This window comes from Lygodium microphyllum, chromosome 20, assembly GCF_053477565.2.
Source record: "Lygodium microphyllum isolate KBCC chromosome 20, Lygodium_microphyllum_v1.1.10, whole genome shotgun sequence".
NCBI classification, from domain to species: domain Eukaryota; kingdom Viridiplantae; phylum Streptophyta; class Polypodiopsida; order Schizaeales; family Lygodiaceae; genus Lygodium; species Lygodium microphyllum.
In genome coordinates this window covers 65,962,033-65,982,326 of record NC_141154.1, presented here as the reverse complement: position 1 = coordinate 65,982,326, position 20,294 = coordinate 65,962,033, and the positions used below count along the sequence as shown (strand labels likewise).

Sequence of the window (20,294 nt, the reverse complement as noted above, 5' to 3'; positions counted from 1 at the left end):
TCATAATCTTGGAGTTCTTTGGTAGGAAAAACTTCAGATTCATGCTTTTAGTTTTATTGGTGACTTTTTTTAAAGGTTTATTAGTCGGTTTAAAGTGTTTAATCAAGTATTCTAAAAATAATTATTATGAGAATGATGATCAACATCCGTAGTGTCCCTTCATTCACATGCGATTCAGGAAGTGTCCAATGGTAGGTGGTGGCCGGTGTGTAAACTATTGTGGATGGAAGATGGACGGACACTTATGGATAACGAAAAGTGTCCACTGCCCAGTGTGTAAGCAGGTGGCGGACAAGTGACCGCCCAAGTCAACTTTTCCTGTGCCCACAAACTAGGCACAGATTGGGCGGGCAATGGTGGTGTGTAACCACCCTTACTAGGAGCACGCCATAAGTGCCCACGACAAGAGTGGAGGCGTATGCACCTCTATTGGCCCGAGTCTCACCTCTTGTGTACGAGACCATGGGACAATAGTGGCAGGAAGGGTTCTATGGATTAGACTGGATATTGGGGACTCGTGTATTGGAGTCCTCAATGTCTATGCCCCTACGGATGTTAGGACACGCAGCAGGTTCTGGGTGGAGATTGCAGTTGGACTCCCAGAGGTGGACTCCTGGATTGTTGGAGGAAACTTCAACAACCTGGAGGCTTTGAAGGACCACCACGGCACAGGAAGAAACTACCAAGGCATGGCTGGGGAGGAGCAAGAGGCATGGGAGGTCTTTTTGCTTGCAATCGGAGCACGTGATGCCTGGAAAGACCCTACCTTCCATAGGAGGGAGAGGTCGTTGGACTTCTCCTGGTGATACAAGCGGCTAGGTGGAGCCTTGCTGGAGCGGTTGGACAGGTTTTATGTGGGAGAGTAGGGAGGCTCTCGTGGAGGCCAGATTGAGCAGTTGGCAGGCACCACGTTATCCGATCACTGCCCGGTTCTCCTGACACTTGACCCCCTAACATCCGCCCTAGATACACGATCCTGTAGGATCCCTGACTCGATCTATAGGAGGGAGGAGGTGTCAAGACAGTTAGAGCAGATTTGGACCAGAAAGTGGGACAAGAGGGACCGGATAGCAAAGGAGGTTGCAGAGGTCCTAGCCGAGTCAAGCAGAATCTGCCAAGAGGCAGCCATACATGCCAGGCAGCAGTGTTGGGAGGAGAAGAGAGCACTCTGGTGAGACCTTGCAGCCACGCAGAGATTATTGCAAGAGGCACCAGGGCACCCCACCCTCCACGCACAGGAGGTGCACGCGCGTGCAACCATTGCTGGCCTAGAGGACAGGCGCTCTGAGTTCTCTTTCCGTACCTCAACAGTCTTCTCCCCAAAGGGGGAGACCGGTTGGAGCTTTCCCAGTGGAGACCGATCACCTTATTGTCAGTGGCCTATAAGGCACTAGCAAAGATGATTGGTAGGCGATTACGCCCCCTGCTTCCAGATATCATGCATGACACACAGACAGGCTTTGTCCAGGATAGGAGCATCCTAAACAATGTATTTATATTCTTTGAGGCGACAAAGTGGGCTCAACACAGTGGGCAGAGACTGGCAGTATTACTCTTGGATTTCGAGAAAGCTTATGGCAGGGTGGACTGGAATTTCCCAGAGGGCACCATGGTGAAGTTGGGATTTCCCCAGGCTTGGATTCGTGGGGTCTCCGGCCTGTACAAATCGGCCACCAGCAGGGTTCTTATCGGTGGAAAGCAAGGGGAGGAGTTTCGGCTGGAGAGATCGGTCCGACGGGGCTGTCCCCTGGCCCCATACCTGTTCTTGCTCTTCATAGAGGCGATGTCTCACTTCCTCAGGTCACCTGTGAGCGGATTACGCGCCCTTTGACTTCCAATGAGAGAGGAGACTGAGTTGTTAGACTTAGAGTACGCAGACGACACAGGCCTCTACCTAGAGGACGATGAGGTGATGCTGGAGAGAATAAGGCTCGCTCTTGATGTGTTCTGCGTAGCAGCGAGAGCGAAAATCAACTGGCGAAAGTCAGTTGGTTTCCTCACAGACCCAAACTCCAGCACGGAGTGAGGCGTCCACCTGGGATTTAGATGGGTGAGCAGAGGGCAGACCATCCGATACCTAGGGTTTCAGGTGGGACTCGACATCACTCCTATCCAGAAGTTTCTTCTTGTCCTTGATTCTATTCGGAGGAAACTAGCCTACTAGAGCACGGTTCGCCTCTCACTAGCCGGTCGAGCCCTGGTGGTTAACCATGTCCTCCTAGCGACAGCCTAGTACATCGCCTCGTGTTGGTGCTTCTCCTCATCATGCGTAGGGCAGCTTCCTCGCCTAGTGAGGAATTTCCTTTGGTCTAGGTTTGATGGCTCCAGGGCCAAGGTGGCATAGGCAACCATCATATGACCGATCAGAGGGAGGGCTTGGGATCATAGACCCACAGTATCAGAGTATGGCCCTCTTGGGCAAGCTAGTTGTCCGCGGTCTCACACCAAGCGGGCAGACCTGGAAGGTCTTACTGCAGGAGGGCCTTCAGGATTGTAAACCAAGGCCTAGCGGTGAGTGGAGGCCGTCCCTAAGTTGGATCTTCACGTCAACCCAGATCACCCCCCCAGATCACCTTTTCTTCGGAGCCTACTCCGTGTGTGGCAGGGCCTCCGTAAGGCCCTAATCCAGAGCCCCCTAGGTTGCCAAGAGGAAATAGACCGTCAGCCAGTGATCTGAAACCTCCAGGTCAAAGATCGGGAAGGGGCACAGATAGGTGAGCGCCCCCACATCCGATGGGCTAGGTGGGAGGCCCACCCGGCTTGTTCCATCAGGACATGGCGGGAGGTGTATAGGATGGTGGACGAGGAGGTGCTGCAGCGAGTATCACGTTGCACGAGAGGAGTGGAGTTGAGGAGAAGAGAGATAGACATAGCAATACCTCTGCAGTGCCTTGTCCCCCCCGATACGAGGGCCGATAGAGCCCGGGGAGGTACGGGCAGCTAGGTTCTCTCCAGCATGCATCCCCCTTCAAGTGGCAGGTAGAGTGGGTGGCACCCCCCAAGGGACCTTCGCCGTTCAGGAGGGGGGACGTCTAGCCCTTGACAGAGGGCATCAGGATGAGGGGATTGCCACCCTTTCGTGGAGGAGGATTCAGGTGGTGGGTCTTCAGGGGAAGACTTGGCGACTGGACCCCTATGTTTTCTAGAAGGAGCTCAAGGAGTGGCGCCTTTGGATCTCGGAGGGCAAACCACTTGATGACTTGGAGTGGGATCCAGGAGAGTGGCTATGGCCGGCCTTTGCGGTCCCCAAAAAGCCACCCAGGTTCCTAGAGTATACTGCCAGGATTGGCAGACATGTACTGATGCAGGAGGATATGGACTGGGTGTCGTCACATAGCAGGCACTGGGTGGAGCACAGCATCACGGAGCCCTTCTGACGGACCTTCTGGTGCCGCCTATGGGATAGCTGGAGGCCGAGGAGGGTGTCATATTTTTTATGACTGGTGGCACATGGAGGCTTGGCGGTGGGAAGCTGGCTTGCCCAGATGCAAAAGGAGGGAGGTTGTAAGCGTTGCACACAGCAGCCTCTAGAAACCCCAAAGCACTGCCTTTGGTCTTGTGAGGAGGCCCAGCTCGTGTGGAGAGGAGCATGCCGTATCCTTCAACGTATAGCGCCCAGCCTTAGGTGTATCTCATGGGGAGCTTTCTATTGGCAAGCATTCAGCCAAGGCCGTCACCTTTTGTATGAGGTCGGGATGCAGGACACGATATTCATGATCGAGGCAGGGGCATGCACAGCGGTCGGTCTGGAGGCTCTACCCATCCGCCAGGTACTGGAGCCCACAGCAGACCGCTCGAAGGTATGGGAGATCATAGGGAGTCTTACTAGATGGCATATTTGGAAGGCGCGATGCCAGGTGGCTTTCGGCAAAGAGAGACTTTCGGCACTTGCGACCTTGGCAGAGCTATGGACCTCCATTATCCATTCCCTCAGAGCCAATGGGATCAGGTGCAGGGCGAGTCCAAGGCTCGTCAGGAGCTCCGTGGTCTCTTCATGCCTACCTAGGGCGGGCAGGGTCTGTTCTTTGTGATGCAGGAAGGCAGCCCCATTTGGCGATATACCCCCTCCCCATGGCTTCTTGCCCCCATTCCCCCTAGACCGCCTTGAGAGGCTTGTATACATGATGTGCTGGTGACTCTTCTTCAGCTCCAGCTAGTTTGTTGAGCATAAGCACTCTGTTGTAATCAGCTTTTTGAGTAATATAATCAGCCACATTTTACTTGTAAAAAAAAAGGACAGAGCAACGTTGGAGTGTGTCGTCCACCGAAGACGGATCCCAAGTCTGTGACCACCAGTTGGAGTGTAGGAGTGCTAAATAGTGAATGGCAGCAAGCTGGTCACCAAAACGCAGCAGTCTGGAGGCTGGAAACTGGTAAACGCAGCAGTGTACCACCGATCGGGGGCTGGAAACTGTGCACAGTCTACTGTAAACAACAGGCTGAAACACTGTCTGAGAGTGTCAAGGCCTGCAATGCTGAAAACGCAGGCTGGCTGAACCTGGAGATGATGGACAGCAGGCTGAACAGCAGTCTGGGACAGTTTGGAGCAATCACCAGCAGCTGAGAGCTATCGCCTACAGCAATGGACAGGCTGAAGATGATGTGGCTGCAGTCGATGATGGCTGGACAACAGATGGAGGCGGGCTGCAGGCTGGAAACTGAGCGCCAACAGCAGCCGAGGGTATGTGGGCTGGTGTAACCTGCAAAACAAGGATGATTGCTGAATGGGGACAGCCTGTCTATTTATAGATGTGGAAGGGCGCCCCAAAAATTAGGGTTCCCACTAAACTTTCTCGAACCGCTCCCCATTTTAGGGTTTCCACTGAACTCTCTCGAACCGCTCTCCGTTTTAGGGTTTTACTCTAAAATAGCATTTTTAGTGTGTTTTGGGGCTATTTAAGAGGCTAATCAGCAAGTAATGCATATTTTAGCTCAACACCTTGCCCATCCAGAATCAACTGCATATCACCTTCACCTTTGATAGGGACAGAAAAGCTATCACCTATGAGAATTTTCCCATGCATCAGACACATAGGCAATACGATCTGAAGGAGGAGTCATGTGGTAGAAAGCGCCACTATCCACAATTCACTCACAAGACTAGAAGGCCAATATCACTTGTTAGTGGCCATTGGAGAAGCATCCTCAATTACCTCCAAATAAAGGCCACCGATGAAGGAGTAGCCACCACTCCTGAGTCCTTTATAGTGTCCTTCTTGTGCTTCTCAAGGCAATCCTTCTTCCAATGACCTATCTTGCCACAAATGGGACAAGTAGGCTCCTTGGCTTTTAGTCTTCTTCTTCTTCTTCTTCTTTCACTTCTGTAGGGAAGACTACCTATCAACACCTCTGACTTGGGGGCATTCTGCCCTGTGAGTTATTCCTCTTGGTCTGAGACCATCGAAACCAACTCCTCCCACTTAACGGTATCTATCCACCCTAAAGCAATCAAGGCAGAGAAGAAGACACTAAATCGAAGTAGTAACTATGAAGGAAGAGTTATTGCCATCTCCTCCAAGGTAATCCTTCCCTACATTCTGGACCTGCATCTACAATTGACAAAGCTTGTTGACATGCTCCCACATAGAATAAAACTTGTTAGGACTTAAAGTCTACATCTAAACCTCCAAAGACACCTGCTTTATAATGGTCATCCGATTCTACATTTGATCCAACTCTTGTCATATCTCTCAAGCCACAATTAAGTACTTGATGTGGACAATAACAGCTAGAGTGTAAGAGAGAAAGAGGAAAGAGCAGATGTTGGCATTCAGTTTATCCCAATGTGCCTATACCTAAAGCAACTCACCTTTCTCATCAACAAAAAGCTTAGAGGGATCACGAGCTATAGGACGGTCTATAGCCTCGATCACGAGCTCCACCAAATTATAGGACTCCAAGATGGCAAGCATCATTACCCACCAAAACAGCCCTTTTACGCTGCTCTAATATCATGTCAAAGTGCAATAAATGCAGAAGCGTATGGACAAGAGTTGTTGGGTGTAAAGTCCCTTCATCTTCGTGTATAAAGTTATACGAGCGTAAACACACTCTTATTTGTAGCCTAATATATAAATACACTTTACTCTTTGTGTACCGGTACAATCTAGTACACTCATCTTGGGATTCTCTCACTCTCACACTCAACATGCTGCTCCACTTTTGACTCACACTCCCATTGCACACTCATCCCTACAAACTAGTATCAAACCAATGGCTAAGGTGTGCGTGCTTCCCAAGGTCTGTGGAGATTGGTTTCAACTCACGCACACGAAGAGAATAGTAGGTTGTTACTTCTGCAAGCAAGGGACAACTCACATGTGTACAAGCAACAATGTTTTCAGTAGGCAACAGCTCAACGACAACTCCTTGACCAGGTAACAAACAAGTGATAGCTGACGTGACTAGGCGGCAATCAATTTCGACCAGCGGAACAACAAGCAACATCTCACAACACGTCATGCTAATCGCTGCAAGTCACATCTGCAAGTTTTAGGCCAAATTCGTCTTTTTTCTTAAATTAGCAAGCAGGTCCCCCCTACTCACTAACAAGGGTTCGTGCCTGTAAGCACAGGTCACACATTTGTGTCCGAAAATTTGGGGCTTTTCCCAAATTTGGTGTTGTTCATGCATAACAGTGACATTTGACCTGGAAATTGCAAAAAATTGTGCACATTGGCTTTGAAATTTTTGGGGCTTTTCATGTATCAGTGAAATTTTGCTTGGCTACCCTAGCCTCAATTACTAACAGTGGCGCACACTTGGACCTGAGAAATTTGGGGCTTTTGCAAAATTTTGTGAAAAGAGGAAAGAGTCGAGCAGACACTGTCTCTCAAAGGAGTGGACTAACGAGGAGACGATATCAAACAATCACTGTTTCTCAATGGAGCAGACTGCAAAATTGCTGGCCGTGGTAGCCACTGTACCTGAAAATAGGTGGGAGAAGATTGCCACTAGCATTGCAATGATCTCCAAGAGGTCATAGCGCCAATCGATCCTCCATGTGCTCGAAAGGACTTAGTGCATATCGGATGTGTCTTATTGCCTTGAGCATAGTGCTCTGATAGCCAATGCAGAACAATCTCTGTGGCCCAAAAAGGAGAGGTGGCACAAGGAGTGCCTGGTCGAAGATGCATATACTCCAAGGGGGTGGGGAGCAAAGGTTGAAGTCGGCAATCATTGGTGGTGTGTCCGGTGATGCCACAGTAGGAGCACCCAATAGTCTGGTCATCTGTTGGTAAAGAAACCATGGGTACTAGTGTGCCTTGCTAAAGAAGGAAGAGGTCAACCACGAACCATGAATTGCAATGTCCGCTTGAAGGGCTAGGAGGACAGTGAAAGGGCTAGAAGTGAGCTGCCAGTGGAAGGAGGATGCGACTAGCAATAAGAGGTTGCAACCAATAGAAAAACGCGGGTGAGGAGAAAGTGAGGAGAAAGTGAGGAGAGGGAAAGACTAAAAACGCAGGAAAAAACCAACAGTAGCAGTCAACATGCTAAAATCAGCTCCGAACAGTGTGTGATAGGCTAGAAACAAGTGTCAAACTGTTGTAGACAGCAATGGCCAGCTTGGACCACGATGTCCCCCGCGTCCGGGGTGTGGACAGCAAGCTGAAATACCTGAAATCTGCAAAAACGAGATTGTTTTCTGAATGGAGAGTAATCAGCAATAATCGCTCTGCTGTAAACAGCCGCAAACTGCGGATGGAAAGCTGGAAACAGGCGCCAGACTATAGATGGCAGCAAGGGACAACTGAGACTGTGATGTCCTCCACAAAAGGGGTGTGGGCAACAAGCTGAAAACACTTGAAACCTGCAAAAACGAGTTTTTGATGCAACGGAAGAAAAAGAGAAGTGGATGTCGACAAATCCGCCACCAATCTTTGCCGTCGCTGGAGTGGAGGATCTTTGCCACTCGAGACAGTAGGGTTTGCAGGGAGGAAGACGGAGTGAACTCGACAAACATGGAGAAGAGAAGAGAGAAGAGAAGAAACTCTGGTAAATGGAATGATGAAGTTCTCAATCATGGAGTGAATATGATACAAGGAAACAAGGGTGCCATAGCACAAGGAAGATGATGAAGACAGCCACGAACCACGAACCGCAATGACCTCCTGAAGGGGTGTGAGAGTAGTGGAGAGGCTAGAGAGAAGAGGTGACGGACTGAATGAATCCGCCATAACGAATGAATGAGAGAGTAGCCTATAAATAGGCACAGTCAGTCTAGGGTGGCGCCCCTTTTTGGGACTACAAACCCTAAACGCAAAACGCAAAAATGCAAAAACACAGAAACACAAGTGAAGGGTGAAGGGTTTCTCAACAAAGGATACACTAGAGTTGCAAGGATTCTGTGATTCAGACATGGCAGGAGATCTTGACACTAGGAAATCTACCAATGGGTATGTCTTCACTTTGGCTAGTGAGGCTATCTCTTGGTGTTTAAGGTTGCAAAAAATGGTGGCACTAAGTACTACAGAGGCTGAATGTATTTCAGCCACAAAAGCTTCTAAGGAAGCTATTTGGCTTGGTTGTCTGCTCAAAGATTTTGGTCTTTCTTCACGTATTCGAGTGCTTGGTTGTGATTGCCAGAGTGCAATATGTCTAGCTAAGAATGCCATGTTTCATGCACGTACCAAACACATAGATAATCGGTACCACTTCATTTGAAACGTCTTGGATGATGGTCTTGTCGCACCAACTAAGGTCAAAACCCAAGATAAACCTATAGATGTTCTTACTAAGAGTCTTACAAAGGCTCAACATGAGCATTGCATCCTGGGAGTTGGTTAGCTTAAAGGTACTACTTCGCGCCTTTAACTGAGAGGTTGTTGGGTGTAAACTCCCTTCATCTCCATGTATAAAGTTATACAGGTGTGAACATACCCTTATTTGTACCCTAACATATAAATACATTTTATTATTTGTGTACTAGTACAATCTGGTACACTCATCTTGGGATTCTCTCACTCTCACACTCAACACTGCTGCTCCACTTCTAACTCACAGTCCCATAGCGCACTCATCCCTACAAGAGTGAAAGACAATGAACATGAGAGAAGAGAGAGAGAGAAAAGAGAGTAGAATGCAAAAATCTGCAGTAAATGAATGCTGACATGAAGAAAGCAGATATACAAACGGGCTGTCAACGTATCTCCGTGAGCCAATCTCTCTCTCCACCTGAAAATGACAAGTGAGGTGGGCTGGCTGAAGGCTGCCAATAAATAGCTAAAAATAGGCCAATAAAATGACCAGGTCCACCAGCTAAATCTGGCCGACCAGCTGCTGAAAACAGCTGACTGCACATAAAATAAGCACAAAATCTGCAATCTACCACATGGCACTCCCTGCCCACTGCATGTCTGATCTGCCAGGAAAAGTGCTTGCATCTGGTAACTACTGGACAATGCCCAATCTGACAGGAAATGCATAACTCTGCCCGAGCAAACTAACTGTACAACTGTAGCCTGACACTACCCATCCAAGGGATGAATAAATCTCTAACAGCAGCTACAACACTCCTTTTAGAAGTCACCCTCATCTATCCCATCATACTTCCACATTGCGCCAAGGTGACATCTTGGGCAGCTCAAAAAAAGATATCCATCCCCTCAGCAAGCTTGGTAGGCCCAGGAGCAATCTCAAGTGACAACCTTGGACCAATGACTTGGTCTCTTTGGGGTAGCACCTTTTGGGTCAGGAATAGAGCCTTCTTTTCACTCTCTTCGATCACCCTTTTGGGGCCAGAGTGAGGGTGTTGAGCTACCTAAAATTGGGATTTAATTCGTCATTTTTTTGGATTTTTTGGCTCTTAAATCAGCCCTGAACAGCAATGTTCAATTCAGTCAACAATTGAAACTTTTCAATAGATCAATTGGCTCAAAATGTTCTATAAAAGAGGTACTCAGTTGCTATGCCACTTTCATCTCTCATCCTTCATCTTCACCCCCATCAATGCTGGCTCCCCTCCATCACTCTCCTCATCATTACCATCATCTTCATCACTGACATTACCCTAGGCTGCTACGTTTGGTGTTCTCAGCTCCTCGACATCCTTCATCACTGACATTGGTGATTTGTTGAACTTGGGATCCATTCTCAAACAATGACATTCCAATAATTCTCCCTCAGCCTGCTCCCATGAGAGATGTTGGCTCTTGGAACAGCCTCCACTCCTTGAGCACACTTGGTTGTATTTCTCCCTTTCATTCATTAATTTGTTACAGCATTCATTCAGAGATCCCTATGTGTTGGTTGTGTTTGTACACTGTTTTGCAAATCCTTGTGCATCCTCATGCTACATCCCTCCCTCTCCAACATGGCATGACATGCATTTTCCCTCACAAGACACTTAAAATACATTGTGCAGCATCTCTGCCTGTATTGTGATCATTAACAAACTCCTCAACTCTATGTAATATATGTTCATTGTGCAAAATCACTATGTACCATCATATTTAATTACAGAGTATAACAACACCTTACTCAAAGCACTCACAGACTACACATAAAATTTGACCCAAAAACTGTCTACCGTGGCAACTTTTCAATATTAGAACCAAAGAAGAACCATTCCTTACTTTGCATCATATGCTTTAGAGTGACTAAACTTAACCCCCTCTCCCACAAGAAAAAATGGCATGAAGCTCTATCAATTCTGGCAAATCAAAACCTGCAACCAAAGCTGATTAGTTAACTAACCTTGAGGGCGTACACATCCAACATGTAATGGTTGCTCTGTAGAAGCACCGATGAAATTACGAGGGCCATCAATAAAAGCTGGGTTCTGCATATTAAACAGAAATTGGTTCAAAGAAAAAACTTTTATGCTGTAAGAACGAACAAAACATGCCAATTTTTTTGTAAAACTCAGTGCTGCAGAAGCACCAGTTTGCAAGTGCATCAGAATATATTGAGTGAGTTATTGAAATAATTGCATAAATACTTCAAATTGCCACATCACCTATACTAGATTCAGTGTTCTGTCATTAACACTGGCCACTCTACTGGGTTAGAGAAAGTTAATCCAAATATTTTCACTATTTTAACATGTAAATTACATGCGAAACTCTAGGTGATACAGGTAGGTATGATGAGCCGTCAGCTTTCCTTTGCTTGAATGGAAAAGAAACTGTACCAAAGTTTTTCATTTCTTTATTGGTGAATTCTAGTGACATCATCTCAATGGCGTGCATCATTAAGCTATGAATATAATACAAAGTCAGTGGTGTACATCATTAAGCTATAAATATAATACAAGGTTATGAATATAATATCATTGAGCTATGAATATAATACAAAAAGCCCTAAGATAAAAATATAGCATAGGCATGTTAAGCCACTAAAATTAAGCCATGCATCAATTCTTAAACAATTTACAGTGCATTAATGCCCATTTTATTCTCCCTAAAACAATCCCAAAAAGTAATTAAATGCTAATTACCAAAAATGAAAGGCTTTACTTTCAAACAGTAGGAAAAATGCCCAAGAATCCTCTGTAAAAAGAGCATCTCATGGGCATCCAGTCCATCCCTGGTCATTCTCAAACAGCCAACCTACTCGACATGCTGCCCGCACCCCCTAGAGATCATCACCGGCTCATCTAGAGGTCTTTCCAGCATGCTACAATGTTCACCCCAATTGCTACCTATAAGCTGGCATTTCAAATTCAGCATGCATATGTGCTGAATTTCCACAGAATATGACATCTCTACTCATAAAAACCTTGCCTATGGAAGGGTTATACAGCCTAACCTTTTGCTTTCATATCATACCCAACAAAATGCATTTTACTACCTTGTCATCAAGCTTTCCACAAAGCTCTTTGGATACATGTGCATGTGCAACACAGCCGAAAACATAAAAATAATCCACACTAGGATTCTTGTCATACCATGCCTCATACGATGCAATTGTCTTCAATGATTTTGTAGGAGCATGATTCAAAACATGATTTGCACACATAAGACCTTCAAGCCAAAATCTATGAAGTAGCCCCTTGCTCTTCAACATGCATATCTAGCAATTTTCATAAGAATGCAATTCTTGTGTTCCACTACTTCATTTTGTTGAGGGGTCATCCTCATTGGAGACCAATGTGCAATGCCATTGTCCAACAAATAAGCCTCAAAGGCTTTAGAAATGTACTCCCCCCTCTATCTATACAAAGAGTGTGCACTTTCAAACCGATTTCAATTTCCAACTTGGCAACCAAATGTTCATCTGATTTGGCCTTCGAGCCGTACACCCAAGTGTACCTAGAGTAGTCATCAATAAATGTGACAAAATAAGATGACCCCCAAGAGCCCACAACTCTGCATAGGACTACATACATCATTGTGTGTAAGCTATAATTTCAACAGCTAGAACCAAACCCAAGTGTGGGAAGCCTTTGGATGACCACAGTGGCAACTGGAAATGATGAGAAATGAGTGGGCAGCAATAGAAGGAGGAGTTGGCAGCCACATGATGATGAATTGGGGATAGACTAGGATAACTTGCAAAACAAGGGATGAAGCAAGTGGCTGGGTAGCCTTCTATTCATAGATGTGGATTCCTCCCAAAGTTTGGATATTTGCTTGTGGAACACAAAAACTTTGATAATTTTTTAGTTTTGGGGCTGTTTTCATGAGCTAATAAAGGTTTAACAAGAAAGATTCCTTTGTATCCTTAACACCAAATTCTAGTATTTTGCAACACTCTAGAGCTTTGATAGAACAACTAGATCAAAAAGTCCTCAAAAAGATTGATTGTTGTCACTTTCATCCCTAATTACCCACACATCAAAGCCAGCTATCCTACCATTCTGTCAGAGTGCAGCGGTGCGGAAGCGGACTGAGAGAGAGAGAACGCAGAGAGAGAAGGGAGAGAAAGAGACAGTGTACACTGAAGATCTGCTGTATAAAGAATGCTGAATACAAAGATATACACAGGCGCAGTGCGCTGGACTGCGTGTCTCCACCTCGACGATGCGACCTGCTGTCCACCTCGAAGTCTGCTGCAGTCTGCACTGTCTGCTGTCTGAAATCTGCGAACAGAGACAGAGATCTGCACGGCACCGGTCTGTAATCTGCGACAGAGAATGATAGGCAGACTGCTGAAAAACGTCAGCAATAAATAGGCGAAAAACTGCCTGGAATGGGGCTCAAAACTGGGGTGCAGCCTGGTAAAAGTGGCTGCAGGCAGTCGGACTGCCACGTGGCAGTCCGACTGCACAGTCCGACTGTGCAGCAGTGCTGCTGGTCCGACTGCTGCAGCTGGACAGGCTATGATCTCTGACACCCCCTCTCAGAGCCTGGACAGGGCAGAAGCCTGAGGGATCTGGAATGTTGCCGAAGTAGAGCCTGAGGAAGCGCCTTCGTAAACAAATCCGCAAGATTATCCTCCGTCTTGCAATACTCCACAGTGATGGTCTCATCCAAAAGCTTTTCTCGGATGAAGTGGTACTGGATCTCAATGTGCTTCGTCCGGGCATGAAAAACAGGGTTCCTTGCCAAGGCAATGCAACTCTCATTGTCACATCGCAGCAATGTAGGACGAGTCTAGGGGCACCCAAGCTCCTCCAACAGTCTCCGAAGCCACACAACCTCGCATGTGGTGGAAGACGCGGCCCGATACTCCGCCTCAGTAGACGAAAGGGCTACCGTGGGCTGCTTCTGGCTACTCCAAGAAATAACACCTGCACCCAAAGTAAAACAGTAACCTGTTGTAGACCGCCTGTGGTCCACGTCACCGGCCCAATCCGAGTCGCTCCAACCTGCAAGTACAAGATCTGACCCATCTGTCCCTGCGGGGTAATGAATCCCCAAATCAGATGTCCCCCTCAGATACCGAAGTATCCTCTGAGCAGCCTGCCAATGCACCGTCTTAGGTTCACTCATGAACCCTGCCAAGAGCCCAACAGCAAAACATAGATCAACCCTGGTGTTGAGAAGCCAAATCAAAGACCCTATCAACTGTCGATAGCGGGAAGCATCCGCCAAAGGAGAAGCTGAGTGGGAAGTGGCCTTCCAGTTCGGATCCATAGGAGTAGAGAGGGCCCGACAATCTTCCATCTCAAAAGACACCAAGAGCTCCTGTACATATCTCTGTTGGGAGAGAAAAATCCCCCTCTGAGACTGAAAAATCTCATGTCCTAAAAAGAAATGGAGTAGCCCCAAATCCGTCATCTCGAACGTCCGATGTAAAGCTGACTTTGTCTCCTGGACCTGCTGTGCATCATCACCTGTGACAATCAAATCATCAACATATAATACAAACAGCACACAACCTTCCCCGGAAGTGTGAACATACAGCTGCGGATCGGCCTTGGACCGCCGATATCCCAACTGAGTCTGGAGGAACGAATCAATCTTCTCGTTCCAAGCTCGCGGGGCCTGCTTGAGACCATACAGGGCCTTCTTCAACCTGTAGACTTTCCCGTCCGAAGAACCAAAGCCAGAAGGCTGCTCAACGTAGATCTCCTCCTTCAAATCACCATTCAGGAAGGCCGACTTCACATCCAGCTGATAAACAGGCCATCTCCTATGGCCAGCCAAAGCAAGAACAGCTCTAATGGTTGCCATACGAGCTGTAGGGGCAAAGGTGTCATGACAGTCAATCCCTGGGCGCTGGGCAAAACCCTTAGCAACAAGGCGAGCCTTGTGCTTATCCAAAGTACCATCACTGAGATATTTGGTCTCGAAGACCCACTTGACTCCAATCACCTTCTTCTTCGGGGGGCGTGGCACAAGTGATCAAGTGCCATTCCTCTCAATAGCCTCCAACTCAGCTTCCATAGCTTTCTTCCATGGGGCGGACTGTAAAGCCTCCTTCACGGAGGTGGGCTCTCGATCCTGCATAACTCGGGACATCAAACAATAATTGGAGCACACAAGCTCCGAAGAATGCGCCTGGTGCCTCCGTGACCGCCGCGGACCATCCTGCGGTCCCCACTCCTCAGGAACCCCCTCGATCCCTGAATCACGGAGTGTGTCACGGGCCCAGCGAGGAGGAGGCCGAACCTCCCCTCGTCGTTCTCCATCAGTAGAAGACTCTGGAATGTCCACCGGTGGTAACTCCTCAGAAGGATCCGGTGGAACAGTAGACTCTGTGTCAGAAACAGAATCATAATCAAACGGCACAGGCTCCAGTGGAACTGTAGAAGGAGCCAAACTCTCCCCTGGATCTCCAAGAACGGGATGCTCCTCACCCGTTGAAGAAGCCGGAACCTCCACAAACCGCACATCACGGCTAGTATATACATCCCGCTTGACGGGATCATAGAGTCGGTAGCCTTGGGACTGGGAGCTGTAGCCAACAAATACCTGTTTGCGGGAAGCCGCTTCGAATTTGTCACGGTGAGCTTTGGGAATGTGAACATAGGCATCACACCCAAAGACCCGAAAGTAAGAAACATCTGGCTTCGACCCAAAATACGCCTCAAATGGAGTCATCCCTTCCACGGCCGAAGTAGAAGATCGATTAAGAATGTGGACTGCAGTAGCCACAGCCTCGGCCCACAGAACCTGGGGGGTCTGTCGGTGCTCCATCATGGTGCGCGCCATCTCGATCACACTGCGGTTCTTCCGTTCGAGAATACCATTTTCTTGTGGAGTATTCGTATTGGCAAACTCCTGGTGAATTCCTCTATCTGCACAAAACCGAGCAAATTCATTAGAGACAAATTCACCTCCCTTGTCGGATCGCAAGGTCTTCAACTTCCGGCCTGATCGGTTCTCCTCAAAGAGAAGCCAATCCTTGAAGTGCGAGAAAGCTTCTGATTTTAGTGCCAAAAAGTAGGCCCATGTCATCCTGCTATAGTCATCCACGATCAGCATGAAGTACGAGCTCCCACGCAGGGACTCATTCCTCATAGGGCCACATAGATCCGTAGATACTAACTCCATCGGTGAAGTAGACCGCCGCGAAGCGGTGTGGGGAATGGCATCCCTATGCTGCTTCCCCCTTATGCAGGAGACACATGGCTGCTGGCTCACCACTATATCCGGCAACCCTCGAACAAGCTGTCCCCGTGACGCCTTCCGAAGATAGTCATAGTTCAGGTGACCAAACCTAGCATGCCATAATTCAGACTGTGACTGTGAGGTAAGAAGAAGAGTGGAGAGGGCAATGGAAGACTTCAGTTTGTAAATGCCGTTCTCCTCATATCCAGATGATAGAACCTTCCTCGATTCACGATCAAGGACTCGCACTGTAGAACTGTCAAACTCCACCAGAAGACCAAGAGAACAAATCTTATGGACTGAAAGGAGATGGTACCCCAAGCCTGGTACATGCAAAACCTCTGAAGTATGGGTGCCACCTCGTCCATCCGGAATAAGCTGCATCTTACCCCGACCTGCAATAGAAACTAAAGAGCTGTCTCCAATGAGAGCCTGCCCACGCGAAGTTCGCAGCTGGGCAACACCATCTGATGAAGGAGTCATGTGCCGTGAGGCACCACTATCAATAATCCACTCTCGAGATTGGGAAGCCGCCATCGCAGCATCAGAAGCATTCGGTGAAGCGTCCTCAATGACAACTAGATGTAGAAATGCAGCTGATGAGGGTGCAGCCACCGCTCCAGAATCCTTGGTTTCCTTCTTCTTGGTGTCCTTCGAGTCTTTGTCAAGGCAATCCTTCTTCCAATGGCCAGTCTTTCCACAAATATGGCATGTGGAGTCTTTGTCCTTGTCCTTCTTGGACTTGTTATCCCCCTTCTTCTTCTTTTGGTCCTTCCCCTTCTTCTGAGAGGCTTGACCTGTCAACGCCTCCGTCTTGGAAGCATTCTGTCCCTTTAACTGTTCCTCTTGGTCCAAGACCATAGAAACCAACTCCTCCCACCGAAGAGTAGACTCTCGCCCCGAAGCAATAAGGGCAGAGTAAAATGTACCGAATCGTGGCGGCAACTGGGACAAGAGTGTAATCGCCATGTCTTCGGAGGAGATCGGCTTCCCCGCATTCTGAACCTGCATCTGTAGCTGCCTTAGCTTGTTAATGTGTTCCCTTAGCGAAGAAGACTTATTGACGGACAAGGTCTGCATCTGAACCTCCAAAGAAACCCTCTTCATCAGGGTCATCCGATTGTACATTTGATCAAGCTCCAGCCATATCTCACGAGCCACCGTCAAGTGCTCGATGTGAGCGATCACGGCTGTAGTGCATGATAGAAAGAGAAAGGATCGAATCCTGGCATTCAGTTTGTCCCAATGAGACTGGGCCCTGGCCAACTCCGCACGAGCATCGGAAGAGAGTTTGGACTCATCTCTTACCGAAGGCCGGTCAATATCTTCCTGTACCAACTCCGCCAAATCATAGGACTCCAGAATGGCCAACATCATAACGCGCCAAATGCGGTAGTTGTCGCCGTCGAGCTTCTGATCTGTAGGAAGAGCCGGTAGGACAGGCACCTTCCGGTCCATAATCGCCTGGAACTCCAGGTCCATCTCTGTAGACATCTTCACCTGCAATGCCTTCTCAAACGCAAAAGCAGCCCCCTCTAACTGAGTAGACTCAGCCTGCTAAGGCTCTTCAGCGTCCCGAAGCTTCTTCACCCGCCGGAGGCGATGAAAAAGCAAAACCTGCACTTTTAAATTGAAAACTCAAACTTTCTCCGCGTCAAACAGCAGTAAACAGCAGCAAATCCACCACCTGTACTCCTTTCCTGTGCGCCCACACTCGTTTCAGCCTTGTTCCAAGGCGCAGCCCTCCTGTCTGCCCTTAAACGCAAAAAACGCAAATTTGTGTCGCGATGGAAACTCCACTTCAGGTTGATTCTGCGCTCAGTCAGCCCTCAAACACTGCTCTGATACCATGTCAGAGTGCAGCGGTGCGGAAGCGTAGGACTGAGAGAGAGAGAACGCAGAGAGAGAAGGGAGAGAAAGAGACAGTGTACACTGAAGATCTGCTGTATAAAGAATGCTGAATACAAAGATATACACGGGCGCAGTGCGCTGGACTGCATGTCTCCACCTCGACGATGCGACCTACTGTCCACCTCGAAGTCAGCTGTAGTCTGCACTGTCTGCTGTCTGAAATCTGCGAACAGAGACAGAGATCTGCACGGCACCGGTCTGTAATCTGCGACAGAGAATGATAGGCAGACTGCTGAAAAACGTCAGCAATAAATAAGCGAAAAACTGCCTGGAATGGGGCTCAAAACTGGGGCGCAGCCTGGTAAAAGTGGCTGCAGGCAGTCGGACTGCCACGTGGCAGTCCGACTGCACAGTCCGACTGTGCAGCAGTGCTGCTGGTCCGACTGCTGCAGCTGGACAGGCTATGATCTCTGACACATTCCCTGTTGCCTTGTTCATCATTGCGAGCAAGTATCATCTCTCTCATCATCATCATCATCATCATGCCATCTTTGGCTGGCTGCTGCCCTATTACTCCTATGCCTCCAAGGCTATCATCAATTGTCCTTAGCCACTTTCTAGCCATCATTAGCCTTCTACAGTTGTCACCTACTTCAAACCTACTACATTTTCATGATCTATTGAAAGGTGAGAAGGATCGAAGCTTGCACGCAAACTATGGCGGGAGAGCAAGAGCAAGAAAAGAGAGAGACAAGAAATGGGAACTCCAACAGTCACAATGTGTGACCGGGCCTTCCTTTATTCAAACTGTCACTAAAAGAATAAAGAATAAAGTGACATGACGGGCGCCCGCCACCTGCAGTGTGCAGTGGCGGGTACTGTCAGTGTAGTAATATACGGGGCGGCACAGCGGAGGCGCCTTTACCCCCAACAACCTCCCACTTAAAGGCGAATCTGCCCTAGTGAGAGAGAAAAGAAAAAAGAAAAGACTGTACAAATGTACATAGGTACAAGGGATGAGGAAAGGCGACATCTCATCCAACGCCCATCAACCTCCTGAGGAAGGCAAAGCGCTCAGTAGTGAGGCTCTTCGTGAGTAGATCTGCAAGATTCTCGTCAGTGGAGATCTTGACAAGGTCAACAGACTTGTCCTCCACGACACCACGTATGAAGTGATACCTCACCTCAATGTGTTTTGTCTTCGCATGGAAGACCGGATTCTTAGCCAACTGAATGGCACTCATAGAATCTGAATGCAGTGTAGGTATAGCATCAATCCCAAGGTCAGCAACTAGAAGGCCTAACCATATGGCCTCCTTGCAAGCCTCAGTGGCTGCAACATACTCGGCCTCAGTGGTAGACAAAGCCGTACACTTCTGAACCCTGGACATCCAAGAGACAGCCCCTCCAGCATAGGTGAATACATAGCCAGAAGTGGACTTCCTACTATCTGCATGTCCTGCATAATCGGAGTCAATGTACCCCACGACCCCTGTATCCTGGCTGCCATAGCAAATACACATATCTGTTGTGCCCTTCAGGTACCTCATGATACCCTTCACGGCATCCCAATGTCTGCTGCCAGGTGTAGCCATATAGCGTGCCACAACACCAACTGCATGCGCAATATCTGGATGAGTGGCTATCATGGCATACATCAAACTGCCCACGGCTGAAGCATAAGGGATCTTGGCCATCTCGGCCCTCTGCTCATCTGTCTGCGGACAATTGGCCTGTGATACCTTCACATAAGAAGGTAATGGACAGCCAATAAGCTTTACGTCCTGCATGCGGAAGCGCTCAAGGATTTTATGAATGTACTCCCGCTGTGAGAGATACAAAAGCCCCTGATGCCTATCGCGCTTAATGCGCATCCCAAGTATATGTGAGGCCTATCCCAAATCCTTCATCTCAAAGCTCTTCTTCAACTGAGATTTAAGAGCATCTAGCTCATCATGAGCTTTCCCTGCTATCAGCATATCATCAACATAGAGTACCAAGATAAGCAAACTGCCATCACGGGCTTTCTTCTGTAAAGACACGGATCCATAGCACTCCTGCTGTAGCCCTGTGACTGCATAAAGGCATCAAACTTATGATACCATTCCCTAGGTGTCTGTTTCAAGCCATACAAGCTCTTCTTCAACTTGCACACTAGGTGCTCCCTGCCAGGTTCTGCAAAGCCCTTAGGCTGATCCATATAAATCTCATCATGCAAGTCCCCATGTAGAAAAGCCGTCTTGACATCCATCTGATATAGATCTAAGTCAAGCTGTGCAACCAAAGCCAAGACTAAGCGCAGGGTGGTCATCTTAACCACAGGAGAGAAGACCTCATCAAAGTCCACACCATGTTCCTGCTTAAAACCCTTTGCTACCAATCTAGCCTTGTATGCCGGCTTGGGGTGTCCAAGGGTACTTTTCAGCTTGTACACCCACTTGCATGGCAAAGCCTTCTTGCCCTTAGGCAAGGCAACTAAATCCCAAGTCTCATTCTTATGCAGGG

At 48.1% G+C, this 20,294-nt stretch overlaps 1 protein-coding gene across 3 annotated transcripts in view; it reads right to left on the bottom strand.

Annotated features, from left to right (window-relative positions):
• LOC148018975 (Transducin/WD40 repeat-like superfamily protein) overlaps positions 1-20,294 on the bottom strand; it is a 186,797-nt gene that overhangs the window by 120,501 nt on the left and 46,002 nt on the right. For all 3 annotated transcript variants that reach the window (XM_087701481.1, XM_087701482.1, XM_087701483.1), the window contains exon 2: positions 10,696-10,780. In XM_087701481.1, the coding sequence (XP_087557607.1) occupies positions 10,696-10,780 (85 nt within the window). The remainder of the gene's footprint in view (positions 1-10,695; positions 10,781-20,294) is intronic.